The 16,877-nt window shown below is 34.8% G+C and overlaps 1 protein-coding gene across 1 annotated transcript; it reads left to right on the forward strand.

The window, feature by feature from the left end:
- The first annotated feature begins 7,425 nt into the window (after positions 1–7,425).
- On the forward strand, positions 7,426–16,723 carry LOC136808852 (TNF receptor-associated factor 6-like). Its single transcript, XM_067065413.1, has 12 exons — positions 7,426–7,660; positions 8,324–8,399; positions 9,063–9,170; positions 9,443–9,598; positions 10,130–10,192; positions 11,160–11,243; positions 11,627–11,847; positions 12,796–12,849; positions 13,177–13,202; positions 13,654–13,816; positions 14,698–15,015; positions 16,601–16,723. Exons 1-12 carry the CDS (start codon positions 7,500–7,502, stop codon positions 16,638–16,640), a joined length of 1,470 nt encoding a protein of 489 aa, XP_066921514.1. The 5' UTR covers positions 7,426–7,499; the 3' UTR covers positions 16,641–16,723.
- The last annotated feature ends 154 nt before the right edge of the window (positions 16,724–16,877 follow it).

Here is a 16,877-nt window from a genome sequence, read left to right on the forward strand (position 1 = left end):
TTCTTTTCACAAGGAGGGCATGTAGAAATACTCAAATAATTATTTTTCCTTCTTTAAACTGATCACAGAAGCAAAAACAAAATAGAAATAACATTGTACACAAAAAAGCCTGAAAGAAGAGAAAAGTCATAATCATCATCTATATAACACTAAAAGAAAAACTAAAGCTATAGAAAATGAATACTAACCCTCAATGAACACTTTTGTGAAGTTTGATAAAGATTTTATCCAAAAAACTTCAGTTCTGGAACACTGAAGTCGGTGTGTCGGTTGTTGGCCGGTGGAAAACAGTTGTATTTGGAGGACGGTCTAAGATAGATAACAACATGAAAGTTGCTGATAAAAGCCTAAGCCCATAGGAAAATACCTGCTTTAGTTTCTTTGGTCTTTGATCATGGTATAAAATTTGAGAAAGTGCAGAAAAAATCAGCCATCAAAACAAACAAAAACAAAAGTTATGATATTATCAACTTTTCTGTGGTAGAAACACATTTTTTGAGTTGGTGCACATACATAAATTACACTGGATACTAAATCTAATATTCAGGGAGTGATAAGTACAGTTAAACTACAAAGAATCCATCAAAAGAAACCAAAAACAACCATACAGAACACATTTTTTGAAAATTACATCAGCCATGTTGTTTGCAATTTTTGCCGACATACTCATGACGTGGTAAACTAACGACAGTGATTTGACGGTCTTTTTGAGGCGCCAGATCTCAAAAAAACAATTTTTGAGCGTTCAGCACGGCCCCGAAAATGAGGGCTAAACTTATGTCGGCACATCAATGGATGACTACTATTTCTCTCCGATGGTATATTGGCCCGCTCCTTTAGAGCTTTAGCGTGGGCGGCCGCCAATACGCCATCGGAATATCAGATAACAAGAGTTGAAACTTTTCACAAAAAAACTCGGAAGTGCGCAGTGTCATCCGCACTTCCTAGACAGTTCTAGTTCACAAATTTTATAAGAACTGGAAGTGCGTGGCGAGCCTTAGGGGCCATCGTAAAAAGGTACCTATATTTTCTTGCTCAGAATTTCCTATCGATTCTACTGTCAGTAATACTGATATAACCGCATCATGACCGCACCATAATATGGAAAGCTAGAGCTCAAGAAAATTTCAACTTCATCTTGATTTCACCCGACTTCTGACAGTTTTACAAGAACCAATTTAATATCATTGCGTTAAAAAATTTCTTTTACTATACATTGGTAAAAATATTGCTCCTTATTCTTAAAAATTGAACTAGTTATCGGCAAAAAAGGAAAAACAAATTTTCATTTTATCGTCAAATCATGTAGAAACCGTCCGATTTGTATGGCGAGCCGTCTTTTCTTGACTTTCATTTAATGACCTAATCAACGTTTTTACAATTGAATTTTCAATAGAAGTGATCGTTGAACTTTGAGTAATCAGAAAAGCTGTTTTTCCATCTCTTTACATTCCTCTGGTAACTTTCAAATTCGGATTCAACACCCAAAGTCAATCGCCAAAGCTTGGTCACAGACATTTTGAATATTTTCTTTATTTTTGAACATTGAACCATCCACAGCAGCATCCACTGGCGAGGCCTAAATATATAATTGATTGAGAATAATTGATTAGATTAGAGATATGTTCTAAAACTGGCCTTTCCAATTTTTTTAAGTAGAAATTTAAGCGAGACTAATCTTAGCGTTTAGCGAGTTTTCCCTTTTTTCGCTAAAATAAATCTCGCTAAAACACACCGAATCGACAGATCGCTAAAATTTATCCGCGCGAAATTTCTGGTTATATTGCCTAGATACATTTTTATCAATAGGAAGGGTTTCAGTGTAAGGAGAAATGCTAGAAAACGAATTCAGTCAATAATGTGTAATACGAGTATTCGCTAAAATTTATCCACGCGAAATTTTTTGTAGTAATATCGTGATTCGCTTAAATATATCCAAAAAAAGATTTTCCTGACTCGCTAATATACGCTAAAATTAGTCGGGTCGGTTTTAAAGGTGATCGGGTCGGTTTAACAAGTGATTGAGTGAGTTTAGTAATTTTACTCAGTTTTAAGATCAATCGGAAGGAGTGCCGGTTTAAGTCGCCGTTTTTTTCGGATTTCCCCGGGAATCGGATTACTCAATCCTCTAAGTCTGGTCTGGAGAATGTCACATTTCACTTTTCTTTCTCAATCAACTGTCAACTGATCTGATCAAGGATTTCAGATTTCGCATTGTTTACATCCCCAGCCTTGGAATACTTTCTCTTTTACTATTTTCCAGGCTGTACATCAAATCTACAGACCAGATTTACACTAGCCATAGCTTTCACTAACTGCCACCCGCTACAAATGCTTATAACGACTAAATGCTGATTAAAGCTTTTTAATGCTTTATAGTGAAAGTTTCAAAAATTATTAGGAACAAGAATCGCAAAATTGCGACTAAATATTTCCTTAAAAATGAAGGTCATTATCGACATATACTAGCAAGTAGCTGTCGCTAAGAATGGCCCGCAGAGCTTCCTATTGAAATATCCCTAAGTAAGCAAAATTACGCATGTGTAGATTTTAAATTCGTTTTATCGATAAAGTCGGAGGAAGAAAGCTCGGTTTCAACTTTACTTTTGAGATGACATGGGATAGATGGTCGCTCACATCTCAAAAAGAGAAGTTATCGCTCACATTAATCACAGTGAAAACGCAAATAATTCTGAAATTGATTTGATTCTTATAAAGTAGACACTTATAATAAAAAAAATATGCTCATCTTTTTCGCCATCCTTTTTTTACTTTGGTCGAGGGTCGGCTTTTTTCCAAGGGTCGAGGGTCGGCCTTTTTCAAGGGTCAGGGTCGAGGTAGAAGTCGGGTTAATGGAGATTGCCATACATTATCATAACTATGTAAAAGGTCAATGGCTTTAAAGGGACATTACAGTAGTAAAATGTAAACATTGTGCGAACCACGTGTCATTAAAGAGAACAATTGAAATCACGTGTACAAAACAAACTTGTAAAACAATTGAACAATCAAAATTAGCCATATTTGGTTTGATTTTTTATTTTGACAGGTGACATTTGTTTTGATTTTGTATCCGCTGCATACAGCTTGTTTATAAATTTCGCCAGTACTGTTATGTCCCTTTAAAGCTTATCTGGCAGCAAAAGCTTGATATCTAGGAGACTGTTCATCTAACGTTTCCATATCATCTAAAAAGAACGACAAATAACTACTAAAAAGCGACAAAAAGAACGACAAATATTTGAAGAACGACAAATTTCATATTTTGCCATCCACAACCCCGACCGAAATTGTCTGTTCCACCCCTAGAGATTCATTCCTCTTTGATTGTCACGGGAATTAACTACTTGTGGTCTAAAAGAACGACATATTACGCATGCGTATTAGTCTCTATTTGGGTGAGCTGGAAACATTACATGAACTAACTCCTAGCGCTTCAGGCGCACGCATAATTTATGGAAAAAGCTGACATTGCAAAAAAAATTCTAAACAAAATGGCCGCTGGAAAGGACTCAAACAGCCACAGCCTTTATAAATGTTGCTGATGTTTTGAAGTAGTTTTTAAAGTAGTTTTGAAACGTTTTTTGTAGTCTGCCTGGGTTTCCAAAGTTTTGATAGTCCAGTCAACAAGGGTGCCAGACTAATCTATCTGCACCAAGCTCTATAATCTTAGAACTTTGTGAGGTGAGGTATTTTTTGTTTTTTTCTAAGATTATGAGCTTGGATATCCAGGCTAAGTTGACGGTAGCGATTATTCACAATCACTCTTCAAAGAAATCCACAACTTTGCTCAAATATGCCAGATTTTGCCTTATTTTGCTTCCATTTGCAAAAATTGGTCGTCACAGTTGGTGTTCATAAATCCCACACTTCCATTGAGAACGTTGTGAAAAATTGCAGCGCAGGCTGAGGAAAGCGTTAAAAATGCAACATTACAAACACAGATCTATATGCAATTTCATGAACTGACTTGTTCGATATGGTTGGCAAACGATATCATACTCCAGGCACCAGGATGCACTGTCTCTTCTTTTTCCCCTATTTTCTACTTTCATTATATACTGTTGTTTTAGCGACTCCAGAAGTCATGCAACTTTTGTTGACGTCAAACCAAATGTTTCATTTTTCCGTGAACTTTGAACCCTTCAAACTTTTTTTCTATGTATGCTAAAGCGTTCCGGTTTCTACTAAAGGAAAGCCCGTGATCTTCGCTTTCCAGCGGTATATAACACTCTGTGGACACGGGCTAGACGGCAAATAGACCTTTTTGCCTTTCCATCCGCCATATTGAATTGTATGCAAAAATTATGGTGGCCGAATTGCCGTGGTGAAATTCCCTTAGAAAGTATGCAAAACATATGCAAAAAGAAAGTATTAAATAAAAACTTACATGCATAATTGGCATTATATTAAAGTGTAATCTTGTAGAAGAAAGATTAAATTTGCTTCTCTTGAAAACTAAAAACAATTATATTCACTCATCTCTTAGAACAAGCACTTCAAAAGACCATAACATTAGACAGAAACTCAAACTGAAAAATCACCCGCGAAGGTAAAAAACAATCCTTATTCGGCTGACGGCAAATTATTCTCCTGGGAATAGAGCCGCCAAATGATCAAATCAAAACATTGATAAAGTGTGACGTCATAATTACTGCTTTCAGTTTGCATGTTTTGAAAGTTTGATGTGTGTACTCCGTCTTCGTGGAATTTTTTAATGGCATGAAAACAGAATATGCAATGTCTTTAAGAACAAATTCCTAAAAGGCTTTTGTTGTTCTGTAAATATTTCTTTTTGGATTAAGAAATCTCATCTTTTATTGTTCTAATGATTATAATATTTATTTATAAGATGCTTTGCCAGGCAAAATTCCAAGCACTCTGGTCACTGACCGTTTTTTGACTTAGAAATTGAGTTTTGGCTTTCAAAAGTAACCAAAATTTTTTATGAAACCCCTCAAGGCCACTTATGAAGGGTTTATTTTCAAGGATTAAGCATTGCATTTGCGAAAATAGAAAGAAATGTATTGAATTAAATTTATTTTCAATCATCATAGAAAGAATACATTTTGATTTTGCTCACTATCTTCATCTTTTTGACAGTTTTGTACACAAAATAAAAATTCTCTAAATATTGAGTTTTGAAACTCAATTCAAAATTGAATATTTTGGCCGTATAACGGCCACAAAAAAATGCTTGGAATTTTCACTGTTTGCTGTCTTTTTAATCTTTGTGTAAACTTGCATATGTTTTGCATACATTCCAACTAAATCCAACCACGGTATTTTCGTTCCTGTATTTTTGCATACAATTCAAGATGGCGGACGGAAAGGCGAAAAGGTCTATTGGTAAAATGCCGAACATTTTGCAACATTTTGAAAATTGTTTGCCGACGGGAGAAAACAAAATTGCAACTATTGATGAACAAATGTGTCTGGAAACGGAGGGAAATGTATTTGAAATCTGAAACTTTGTATGTTTATCAGAAAAAGGATGAGGAATTCAAAAATCACATTCGCTAATTTTAGTTCTTTCATTTTCATTTTTTTTTTTTTTACTCTTTTGCTTCTTTTGCATGGGAATGTCCCATAAAAAAGTTATTTTTTCTGCCGAAATGGATTTTCTTTTCATTTGGGGTTTCTCCTTTCAGAAAAACTTATTCTTTACTCATAAGTTTTTGTTCCTCCATTTCCAGAGGCCCCTTGAAAATGGGTCCTACCACCTTTTTTGACTCATTTCAACCTTTTCCAAGCTACTTTTCTTCAAAAACAAAAATAAAACAATGCAATGTCTTCTTTTTTCAAAAAAGTATATATCTTTCGTTATTTTGATAAATATACTGAATATTTTACAAATATTTTTTTTTATAATAATATTCTAACACCATCAAAGAATTCTCCCTCTAAATTTCAGGTCTCTAGCTACACTAGAAAAAGAGATATGCAAAATTGAAGAAGCATGACTTGATAATTTTTCTTTTTCTTTTTTGACACATTTTTCGAATTTTTCCAAGCTATTTTCTTAACCTTTTTTTTGACATTTTTAGTCAAATTTTTTACACTAAAATTTGAATATCTTTACAACCACTTATCCTCTGGAGGCTTATGACCCCTCATTTTCTTTCTTTTTCAAAGCTCTACAAGATAGGATAGGTTTTGAAAAAAAAATTAAAATTTGAAAAATCTACTGGAGTTGCTAATACTTCTACAGTATCCTGATTTTCTAACTTTCTCAAGTGTCTTTAAACTGTTTTCTAAGTATTTTTCTGAATTTTGCCTGTACCGGTGAAATACCTCACCTTGTGCAAGCAATCTTGGTTTACAAACCCAATGTCTAACCGATTTTGTTAACAAGACACAATATATTGAGCTTCAAAAAGCGGCTAGTTCGAAACACAGGTCACAGGTCACAGGTCAACAGGTCACAGGTCAACAAAGTGCAGACCGGAAAAAAGACAATAAGATCATAACATATACATAACATAACATCAATACATAACGCATTAAATTACAAAAAAGTAATACATGTTATTCAGATATTATAAAATGACAATTGAATAAAATAACAACCTTAGTGACACTTACTTACAAAAATAATGACAAAATCATAAAATATGATGCCTAACAAGACAAAAACACAAAAAATATTTATAATACAGAATGTGATGTTGATAGTGTGAATGGATATAAAACGGCACCAATCAGAAGCTTGTGAGGTCCCTAAGAGAGTGGTTTTAGAAGGATAAAACTAATTAATCATTATGATTAACATTCAATTGTTATTTTAATGACTTAATGACAATTTTTGACAAAAATGTTGACAGAATCACAAAATATCATGTCTTACAAGAGAAAAACACCAAAAATATTTAGCATACCAAATGTGACGATAACAATATGGCTGGATATAAAATTACACCAATGAGAAGCTCGTGAGTTCTCTGAGAAGGTAGTTTTAGAGCGATGAGTTTTATTATATGTAACCATCATATAACATTACAAACATTACAATATGTAATATACCTGTTATACGTATAATATGGTTTTAAATTTTCTGGTCTGCGTTATGCACGGCGCAAACTGCGAAAGATCGATAAAAGCACATGGTTAAATTTTGATGTTTGAAATGGTTTTATATGGATGAAATTGCTTGAGAATTATGTTTTTGATAATTCTTTGTGTTTTCCAAACATTTTCCTCTGCAATGACATTGATTAGAGTCAACCTGTCATCACTGACCTGTGACCTGCGACCTGTGACCTGCGTTTTGAACTAGCCGTTCAAAAAGTGCAAAAAGTGGACAAAATAGCTGTTTCTGGCTGAAAAACTTAATTTTTCAACCATTCTCAGGGCTGGACCCTTAGCAACTCGTTTGCTTATATATAAAGAAAAAATGTGTAAAGGTTTGCTTGATTCATCTAAGATATTTTTTTTCCAGCAACAAATAAGAAAATGTATTAATAAAAAGTCAATTCAAAAAACTTAAAAGCGCAGCAAATATGGAAACGAAAGGTTACAGCTTCAAGCTTTCTGGACAAGATGTCAGTGAATTTCGTTGTAACATTTGCAAATTACTTTTACGAGAAGCAACTGAACTACCATGCACACATATGTTTTGTCAAGCTTGTCTGTGGGAATGGCACATGGATCCAAAATCGAAGTAAGAAAAATCTGAAACTCAAAATCAGCCTCTTGTGCAGTCTGCCATCTGGGCAATAAGGCAATGTGTAATACTAGTAATGTGCAAGCATAACAAAAAAATCTCTAAGAGTTGTAAAAAACTAATACCTTATTGGTATTAAATTTCATGGGTTATAAAATTTCGCAATGCGTGAAATTTTTTCAAGGAAACTTGTTTCGCGTGTATTAAATTTTGTGATTCACTACTGTAAATTGGGCATTCTCAAAAAGTGGGAATAAGCAAGAAAATGACTGATTTCGCTCAAAAAACAACTATTGGGTGTAAAATACCAAAAATATAGTAACAAAGCTAGTGACAAAATAGTAACTAAGTATTTTCGATTTTCAGCCTATTTTGAAATTTTTTTGCGTTATAGCAATTTTGTATTTTTGAAAAATTTAAATGGTATAAATTTCGCCAAATTTTACCTAAAAAATCAACTAAATTAAGTACCCGCAAAATTTTGTAACCCGCAAAATTTAATACCAATAAGGTTCCAATATCTATAATGATTCAAAAATGATAAAACTAAAAACCTCTGACATCAAAGGCTTTCCCAATGTACTTTAGAGGATAAAATGATTAAAGGCCAAAATGATTTGAGTGGTTTTAGGCCAATAAAATTATTTCCTGTTATTTTAGGGCTGGCGAGTCTTTGGATGAACAGACTGATTTTTATGAATGTCCCGATTGTCATCAAAGTTATTCTATCGAGCAGGTTGGTTATAATTTATAGTTTATATCTACCTGGTAAAGGAAAAGCTCAATTAAATTTAAAAGAAAATGCTCATCTGTCTTTCAAGAGCATTAAAACATTAACTATGACCCCTTTTTTCGAAATCAAATACTTTAATGGGATAAACTTTCGCAGGGATTGAATTTCGTGGGGACTTAATTTTGGGGATGAGGACTTCCCTGATTTTTCACCTAATTTTGCAGATCAGGATTAAATTTAATTTTTCTAAAGTGATTCCAAATTTTGCAAAACCGGGGTAGCAAACAGAACTTCTCTGAAAATGTTCGTGATATATGGTAGTGTGCTAAAATTCGAAAAAATAACTAAGAGATTTTCTTCAAAGCAGGGTATTCTGATTTGCAGGACGAAAAAATGACGATAGAAATTTGAAATTTTTGCGGATCGAAGAAAGATTTAAAATTTTTGGCAGGTACTTGATTTCGCGGATGAGGCCCTTCCAAATTTCCATTGGCACTTAAATATCGCGGATTTCCGCGGATGACACTCAAATCTGCGAAATCCGCAAAATTTAATCCCCCGCAAAAGTTTATCCCATTAAAGTAATTGGGGTTGCATCAGATAATGTAATAGCTAACTTTTTTATATCCTCCCACTTTCTAGTATTTTGGCTATTCTCACTTTTAGATTCGTCGAAGTGCAGTCACCGATAAAGTCATCACAACTTCATTGATGGTTAAATGTCATTTCTCAAAATATGGGTGCTCTTGGACAGGACATATCGTACAATTTCAGGTCAGTATTTAAACAAAATGGTTTCTCTACAATTTTTGCTTACAAAATTGACGTCTTGTATGTTCATCATATCGTAAAAAGGAAACGTTCCCTTACACCAATGCACAAAGTAGCCAACCAATTTCGTCGCTAGCTAACGCCTCTTACTAAATAATCACCAAGCATGAGGCTTCGATGATAAGAATACATCAAGTAAGGCACCTCCATTAGTGAGCGTTGATCCTGCTTGACTCTGCAGTACAGATAAATCAATTCAATTTATTTACTTTCAGGAGCACAAGCTTAAATGTGATTTCACATCGGCTAGTTGTCCTTTTCAAGGATGTTACAAAGTCTTGAATCGGGGACAACTCAAAAAACACAAAAAGAATTGTCAACATCGATTTGCAACTTGTACCGAATGTGGCAAAAAATATGAAACTAAAGATGTATGTTTCATTTGACATTCTTCTTACTAATCACATCGTCCTCCCACGAAATACCTTTCTTTTTAATGAAAAACCGTGGTCAAAAAATATCTTGATGATAGCCTGATGATGAGAGAAGAACCTCTCGAAACGAAGTCAAACGTAAAATCTCGGGATGCATATAGGTAACTTGCAGACTAGGGGTGGCCCATATGCGATTTTTAATGGGCACCAAATGCACTGGCCTGTAAAATACACAATACCAGCAGATTGCAAATATTGACCCAGCCCACTAAAAACATATGTTAAGTAGGGTTCTCACAAGATTTGAGCAAAAGAAGAAAAAAACTGAAAGAAAGATCGAGGGGGTCAAACTTTCGGCATTTTCGAATACTAAAGACGTCATCAGGTGACGCTGAGGTTACCAATGATGCCAAAATTTTTACGAAAGATGTCATCATTCCCATTTACTACACATTTTCAAATTTTCAATACCCATCGATAAATATTATCAAAATTATCAAAAGAGCAATTTGTTTTCTCTCTTTTCAGGGTCACTCGTGTAAGATTGAATGTCCCAACGATGGATGTTATGTTCAAGTTCCCGAGGATGAGGTTCAAAAGATCTTACTATTGATGTTTTTATTATTACATGTAGGGGTCACGAATCATACAAACTCAGTTATTTTTTCTCTTACAAACAAAAGGCTCGCGTGTACTAAGGTCAATGTTGGGTATGTGTGGACAGGATTCCTTAGAGGGAGACAAAATTTTTGCATTAGTCTTTGCAGTGATCAAAGTTCTTCCGTCTAAGACGGATTTTTGTCTCACAGAAATTTTTGTCAAAGTATTCCGTCTCAGTTAGCAATGGTTATTTAGCAAGAAATAGTGATTTTATTCTCTAGAATAATTCCATCAAAAAGAAATCTTGTATTAAAACTGTGTTTATGGCTGATTTTACAGTTTGGTTATGTATGTACAATAGTATGACGTTCATATATTTTTATTTTTCAACCTTTTTTAGATAGATATTATTATTTTCGCTGTATGTTAGGCATTTTAAGAGCATTCTGAGGGGGGGGAGGAGCAATCTAGGGGGTAAAAAATCTGAAAATTTTCGGGCCCTTCGCCCCAACCGTGGCCTGCGGGTGTCACTGTATACCTAAATATCTCTATTAAGAAATTTTCCGTCTCACAGAAAAAAACTGCTTTTACCACTGTCTTTGAGAGACAAAGTTGGAAAAAAAGTGATCTTTACAGTAAAGAGAAAATTTCGAAACATTTCCTACAAATCTAGAGGTCTTTTTTATTTTTCATAGTCTTCGCCGACCGTCAGCGTCCGCGCATACCAAGCACCTTTTTATATTTGTGATTAAGTACCCAAACTCATCCTCCCTGGATGCTTTGGCATAAAAGGGTACAGGAATGCAGTTGAGTTGGGTACCCTTTAAATTATCTATTCATCGGAAAATACAGCTCTAACAAGGTACTAATAATCATACGGTCATTAGCTTCCTGAAATACAAACCACCTACATCAGGTGAACCTGTTATTAAATTTCAAATCATTTTACGTTTTCAAGATGGGAGCGCATCGTGATCGATGTCCGAAAGAATTGGTGAAATGTGGATATGTTATGCATAAATACTATTCTAGTGCCCCAAAGGTAAAATTATATTTTGTTTGCGAAAGAGGACTGTCAGTTAAAAGAACTCTAAACATTTTTCGAGATTTTACAGGCTGAAAATAATCTATAAATGAAGATTTGGTAAAGATTTTCGATAATTGAGAATTGGAGCTGCCAATATTCACTGCTTAATCAGAAATAAATCGTATTTTACAACCCTTAGGAGAGCAGAAATGAGATACAAATATTGTGGGATATTACATTTTTAAATTTGGTTTAAATAGGAAAAAGAACATGGATGGATAGTGTGAATCGCAGACCTCTACAAAATTAATGCAAATAGTTTAAGGAGTACGAATCCGTTAGTTGATGCTAAACAGCGTAATAGGCTTATAGATTAACACTTCTATTTTGCTCCACAGTTCCGAAGGGAAGATCTTTTGAGCCATTGCAAAGAGTGCAAAGAAGGCAAAATGGTGGAACTTCTCAAAGGCAACGAGTGCAGGAAGATGAAATCAAGGATTTGGGAACTGGAACGGAAAATTGCTCAACTACCCACTACTATCAAGGATTATGACGATGATATTGAGAATTTCGAAAAAGAAATTGAAGATTTACCACCTAAGCTGAAACAAATCCAAACGTAAGAACTATTTCACTAGTTTTCTAGTGCAAGAGTATCGAAAAATAGTCGACTCACCGATTGATTTTTATGCCATTGAGAGTCGGCACTATATGAAATATAAGAGAATTGAAAGTTTGAGTTTTGTGAGGGGTCAGGTTTGTGTTTCACCTGGTTCACTATTTAGCAAAACAAACGAGACTCGAGAATAAGAGAAATTTCAGAGCAAGATTTAGATCTGAGCCTACAGTAGTGGGTTTTTTAGCACATTAAAGATAATATTCTTTTTTTATGATAAAGAAGAAGAAAAAATTTATTCTCGCAATTGTACCACGGCTACCACGTGGCACCGAAGGGGAAGAATATTGTTATTTCTTTCGTTATGCGTGTAAGCAAATAGTAAGAGGTGCTTTAAATGATATTCTTTAAGGTTCAAGAAAGTAAAAAAAATAATTGAATAGAGACTATTTTCCTTGTAATAACGATTTCAAAACAAATCTGGGCTTTTAAGTGCCAAGGAAACCAGCTGTGCTTCAGGAAACAAACATTTCTTCTTGAATAAGAGAAGTCTTTATCTCGGTATTTCCTAAGCAAATGAAGCTTTTCTTCAGCCAATCATTGAGAAAGTTGAGAAATTTAAGCAAGAAAACAATGCAATTTCAACGTTGAAAAAAAAAAAAAACCCGTGGGTCCAAAAAAAAAACCTGGAAAAAAAAAACCCGTGGGTCCAAAAAAAAACCAAAAAAAAACCCGTGGGTCCAAAAAAAAACCCGATTTTCAAAAAAAAAAAAAAGTCTCAATCAACAACAAATTTTGTTTAAATGTAGGCTAATAAATCACCCACGAGATAAGCTCCCTCGAACCCATACCCTTCTACCATTCCAGAGATACCCACGGACCCTACTTTCGAATTACCTTTGTGTGTAAAACGCAAATGACTAATAATGTAGCTTCTAATTCTTGTTTCAGGCTTCAAGAAGCAAAAGAGATGGATGGTCAACCCACAAGTCTACCTGTCGAAAAGTAATAACTGAGTAGTAACTTTGCCAATAGACTTTCGTTTACTACTGACGTTCGAGAAAAAGATTCTACCCGAGACCCTGAATGACCCTGAAGAGACTGTTTTCTGATTTTTTGTTTTTGTGACACCATATTGGACATGGGAAGTGGAAGAGTTACCCTGCCCAGCACATTCCGTACCTTTTTTTTGCTGTAACATCTAAAAAAAGCGAGAAACATAATTTTTCTTCAAATTAGTCCAGCCCACGCCAAATTCAGTCATTGTTTTGTTAAATTTCGTAAATTTTTCGGGAAAGATTTTACTCAAATGCTCTTTGTTTTATTTTTCAGTTTCCATAGTGATCTCGCGACTCAAGGTAAAAACATTAATTTGCTTCAAGAAAGCATAGCAAACCTTTTTCATTCTTCAATATATTTAATGTTATTTTTCGCTTGATATACTACCGTATCACGACCCCGGTGAAGCCCCCCCCCACTCGATTAAAAAAAAACAAATAAAAAATTGTCCCTGGCAGTAAAACATGTGAAATATAAATTATACCGTTTTCATTGAGTAATTTTTGAGTAAAAATTAGATTACCTCCGATTGGGATGAAATATCAGGGTATTTTTTGAACCGGGAAAAACTTTTTTTTGTGGATTGTCCAATTAACTAAGTCTATCGTAATATCCGCCAAGCATGCTTTTAAAGGCTGACATACTGAAGGCTACAATAATTCAAATTTACAACGAACCAAGTTGAGAGTAAAAACTTTAGTTTACTCAAAGTCTGCAGGCTCTAATTATATCATTATAAATTTCCACCAGAAAAACTAACAGAGAACTTGGTAAGATTTATCAAATCTGACAATATCTTGGAGCTTGTGACAACGATCAATCAACATCCCGAAATTAAACCGAACGTTAGTGATTTAATCAACAACTCGATCTGGTCCAAAAGTAATAAATGTCTGGTATTTGTTTTGACAAGGTATCTTTTTTTTTTTGATATTTCTGATTTTTGACTATAATTTCCAAATCAGTAAAGACAGATTGTCCATTGCCCTGTCCAAAATTAATTTAGAATGAGGTAAAAATGAAAAAAATGACGAAGAAATATCAGCTGTTGGAACAGAAAGGAACAAGATTACTCCCCCCCCTCATGTAGCAAGGGCTTCCATTTGACCCTTGAGACCAAGTCCCCCCTTATTTCTCAGTTTTTAAAATTTTTGCCCCTTGTGTTTTTCTCTAAATTTTAAATCACCCCTTATTTTAAGGGGGGGCTGAAACCATGTTAATGGACGTGGTGAATTTTTATGTCGGATGGACAAAAATACAACGAATTTCATAATAGACTCAATATTCAAACTGACAAAAAGATTAAAATATTCCTATTCCAGCTGGCACACAACGTTGTTTCAACGTTCATATGACGTTATATGACATTGTGAACGTTATTTAAACGTTGAAACAACGTTATGTGTCAGCTTACATAACTTCCGCCGTCGTGGAAACACATATTCGATTTGCGATCACTTCGTGGAATTCGAATGTTTATCTTCGAATGTTGGATTTCTTTAAAGTTGTATAGCTTTTGGCAAAGCCGGGAAAACCTCTATATAACCACACAACAATAGATCTTATCGGAGATTTTTCTAAAAAAGCGATGTATTGTGGGATTGTTTCGGGAGTATTACAATAGAAATCTCTTAGAAAATCCGAGGGAATCCTATTGAGGAAATCCAAAATGCATCGCTGTTTTAGAAAAATCAAAAACTCCGATAAGGTCTATTGTTTTCCAGGACGTAGGCAAATCACGCCATAATCATAAACTTGAACTCAGGTAACCTAAATCATATTCTTTTCTTTTAGGTATTCTAATGAGCTCACTGAAAATGAAATGAAAGAACATTGGACGAAAGCTATAACATCTAATCGAGAGGGAATACACCCGTCAATACCTATCTTACTAAAGTTTTATCCAAACCTTTTGAATATCAGAATTGTCACAAATGATCAAAGTGGATCTGCAATTAACATATCATTTTTCGCAAAACAGCCCGAATTATTTGAATATTTGATTAATCAACCTGGCATTGACTTTGATTTTGCGGAGTACAAAACACTTCAGGAAATGGTCAAGCTAATCCCAGAATTACACAATTGCAAGCACTTAATCAAAAGAAAAAAGTAAGTACACCATCTTTTTTCGTGTAAAATGTTTAAATGTGAAGCTTTTTTGAGGCTTTCCTGTTTTTATTTTCTCCGCTGACACATAAGATTTCCGGGGGAGTAACTTAGGCAAAAATAGGTGATGGGTATTTGCGAACGCTTTTTGACTGTCTGAAGTCGCTGGGATTACAAAAATAAAACAATGAGTAAAACTAGTCTATCTAAGGGATCGGTATTTTTTCCCTTTTGGGTCTCACTACAAAAACCATGAAAAGTAAAAAATCTGAAGTTATGAAGCTTTTCGGAAATTGTCTCTGAGGGTCGGTTTTAGGAGGCTGATTAACAAGCTTTCTGTCCTTCCCGCCGATAAACTTTTTTCCTAAACTTACCTAATTTCTCACTTTTCACGCGTGATACTGTTCCAGCTCGACTTCAATCTATTGACTGCCAATTTAAGACCCAAAAATTCACAGGGGAGTAAACAATGGGACTTCGAAAATGGTCGGGTATGGCTGAAATTTAGCACACTTGTTCCTTGGGCGAATATCTGGGGGTGTTCCTTTCATTTTTACAAAAATTTCATTTTTAAGAGCGTGGTCATGAGTTTTAGCTCTAATACGAGGCTGAAACTTTGGGGGTAGGCTTCAGACTACAAAAATGATTGGGTTTCGGCTGAAATTTGGCCTACTAGTTCATTGGGTGAATATCTGAGGGTGTTTTTTGGACCTACCTCCGGGTACCCCGGTGGAGGTCCTATAAATTAACTGTTGTCTGTTCGTCCGTCCGTCTGCCCGTTCGTCTGTTACCAGCTTTTCTCGAGATTGGCTCATTAGTTTTTTCTGATTTTTGGCACAAAGATGCAAAATAGCAATGGCCAAAATGTAACGGAGCCCGATTTTCGAAAAAAAAATTTTCCGGCCGAAAATAGCGGAAATATGCCGGAAAAACTGTTTTTTTGGCATTTTCTCGAGATTTTATCATAAGTTTTTTTCTGATCTTTTGCAGAAAGATGCGTATTCGCAATGCTCAAAACATGGCCGAGTTCGATTTTTGAGAAAAAAAATTTTCCTGTTGAAAATGCCGGAAATCGTTGTTTTTGCAGATTTTTATTGGATTTTTTCCTTATGTTTCTATATTTTTCACACAAAAACATTATTGATAATAATGCTCACCATCAAGCATGATTCAATTGTCAATAAAACTGATTTTTGCGACCAGAACTTTATATTTATTTTTTCCCTTCAACCCCCCCCCCCCCGTCAACAATCAATGATGAATTTATTGCGTTATGCGTTTTCGCTAAACGCTGTATTTTCTTACTGATTTTTTTCATTTTTCTCCTCACATTGCTATCTAACTTTCATCATCAGCTAGGTCCATTCAGCATCTAGTTTGTTATTCAATTTTTGAGGATTTTGATTTTTGGGACCTGGGGACAGGTTTTTCATCAAAACGAGGCTTTTGTTAATTGGACTTTTCTATCACTTTTACAATTGGGGCTACGAATGATTGAAAAATACTGAAGTTCAGCCCAGTGTGGTTTGCACGTTCGTCAGTTCTCAGTTCTTTATCGTTTATCGATATTTCGCCTCTCATCTTTTAGGAAAATCTTCAAAGAAGGTGGATTCTTCAGTTTTTTCTAAAGCCAACATTTTCTTCGACACGATTGGACGAAGAAATGTTTTCAAGAACAACGACTTGAACAATTATGTTTCTTGGAAGTAGTCTGAGTCTGTGTTTGAATTCAAGCTCATTTTTAGTAGCAAAAATCGTCCCTCTTGCGTCTATGATGTCCAGGTTACGTTCTTTCAACCTTCAAAACAGCGGTGTGTACCTTTTCGGATATAACATTAAGATTGCTTTAAATATATTCGGTCATA

This window comes from Clytia hemisphaerica, unplaced genomic scaffold (genome assembly GCF_902728285.1).
Source record: "Clytia hemisphaerica strain Z4C2 unplaced genomic scaffold, Clytia hemisphaerica genome assembly, whole genome shotgun sequence".
Classification (NCBI taxonomy): domain Eukaryota; kingdom Metazoa; phylum Cnidaria; class Hydrozoa; order Leptothecata; family Clytiidae; genus Clytia; species Clytia hemisphaerica.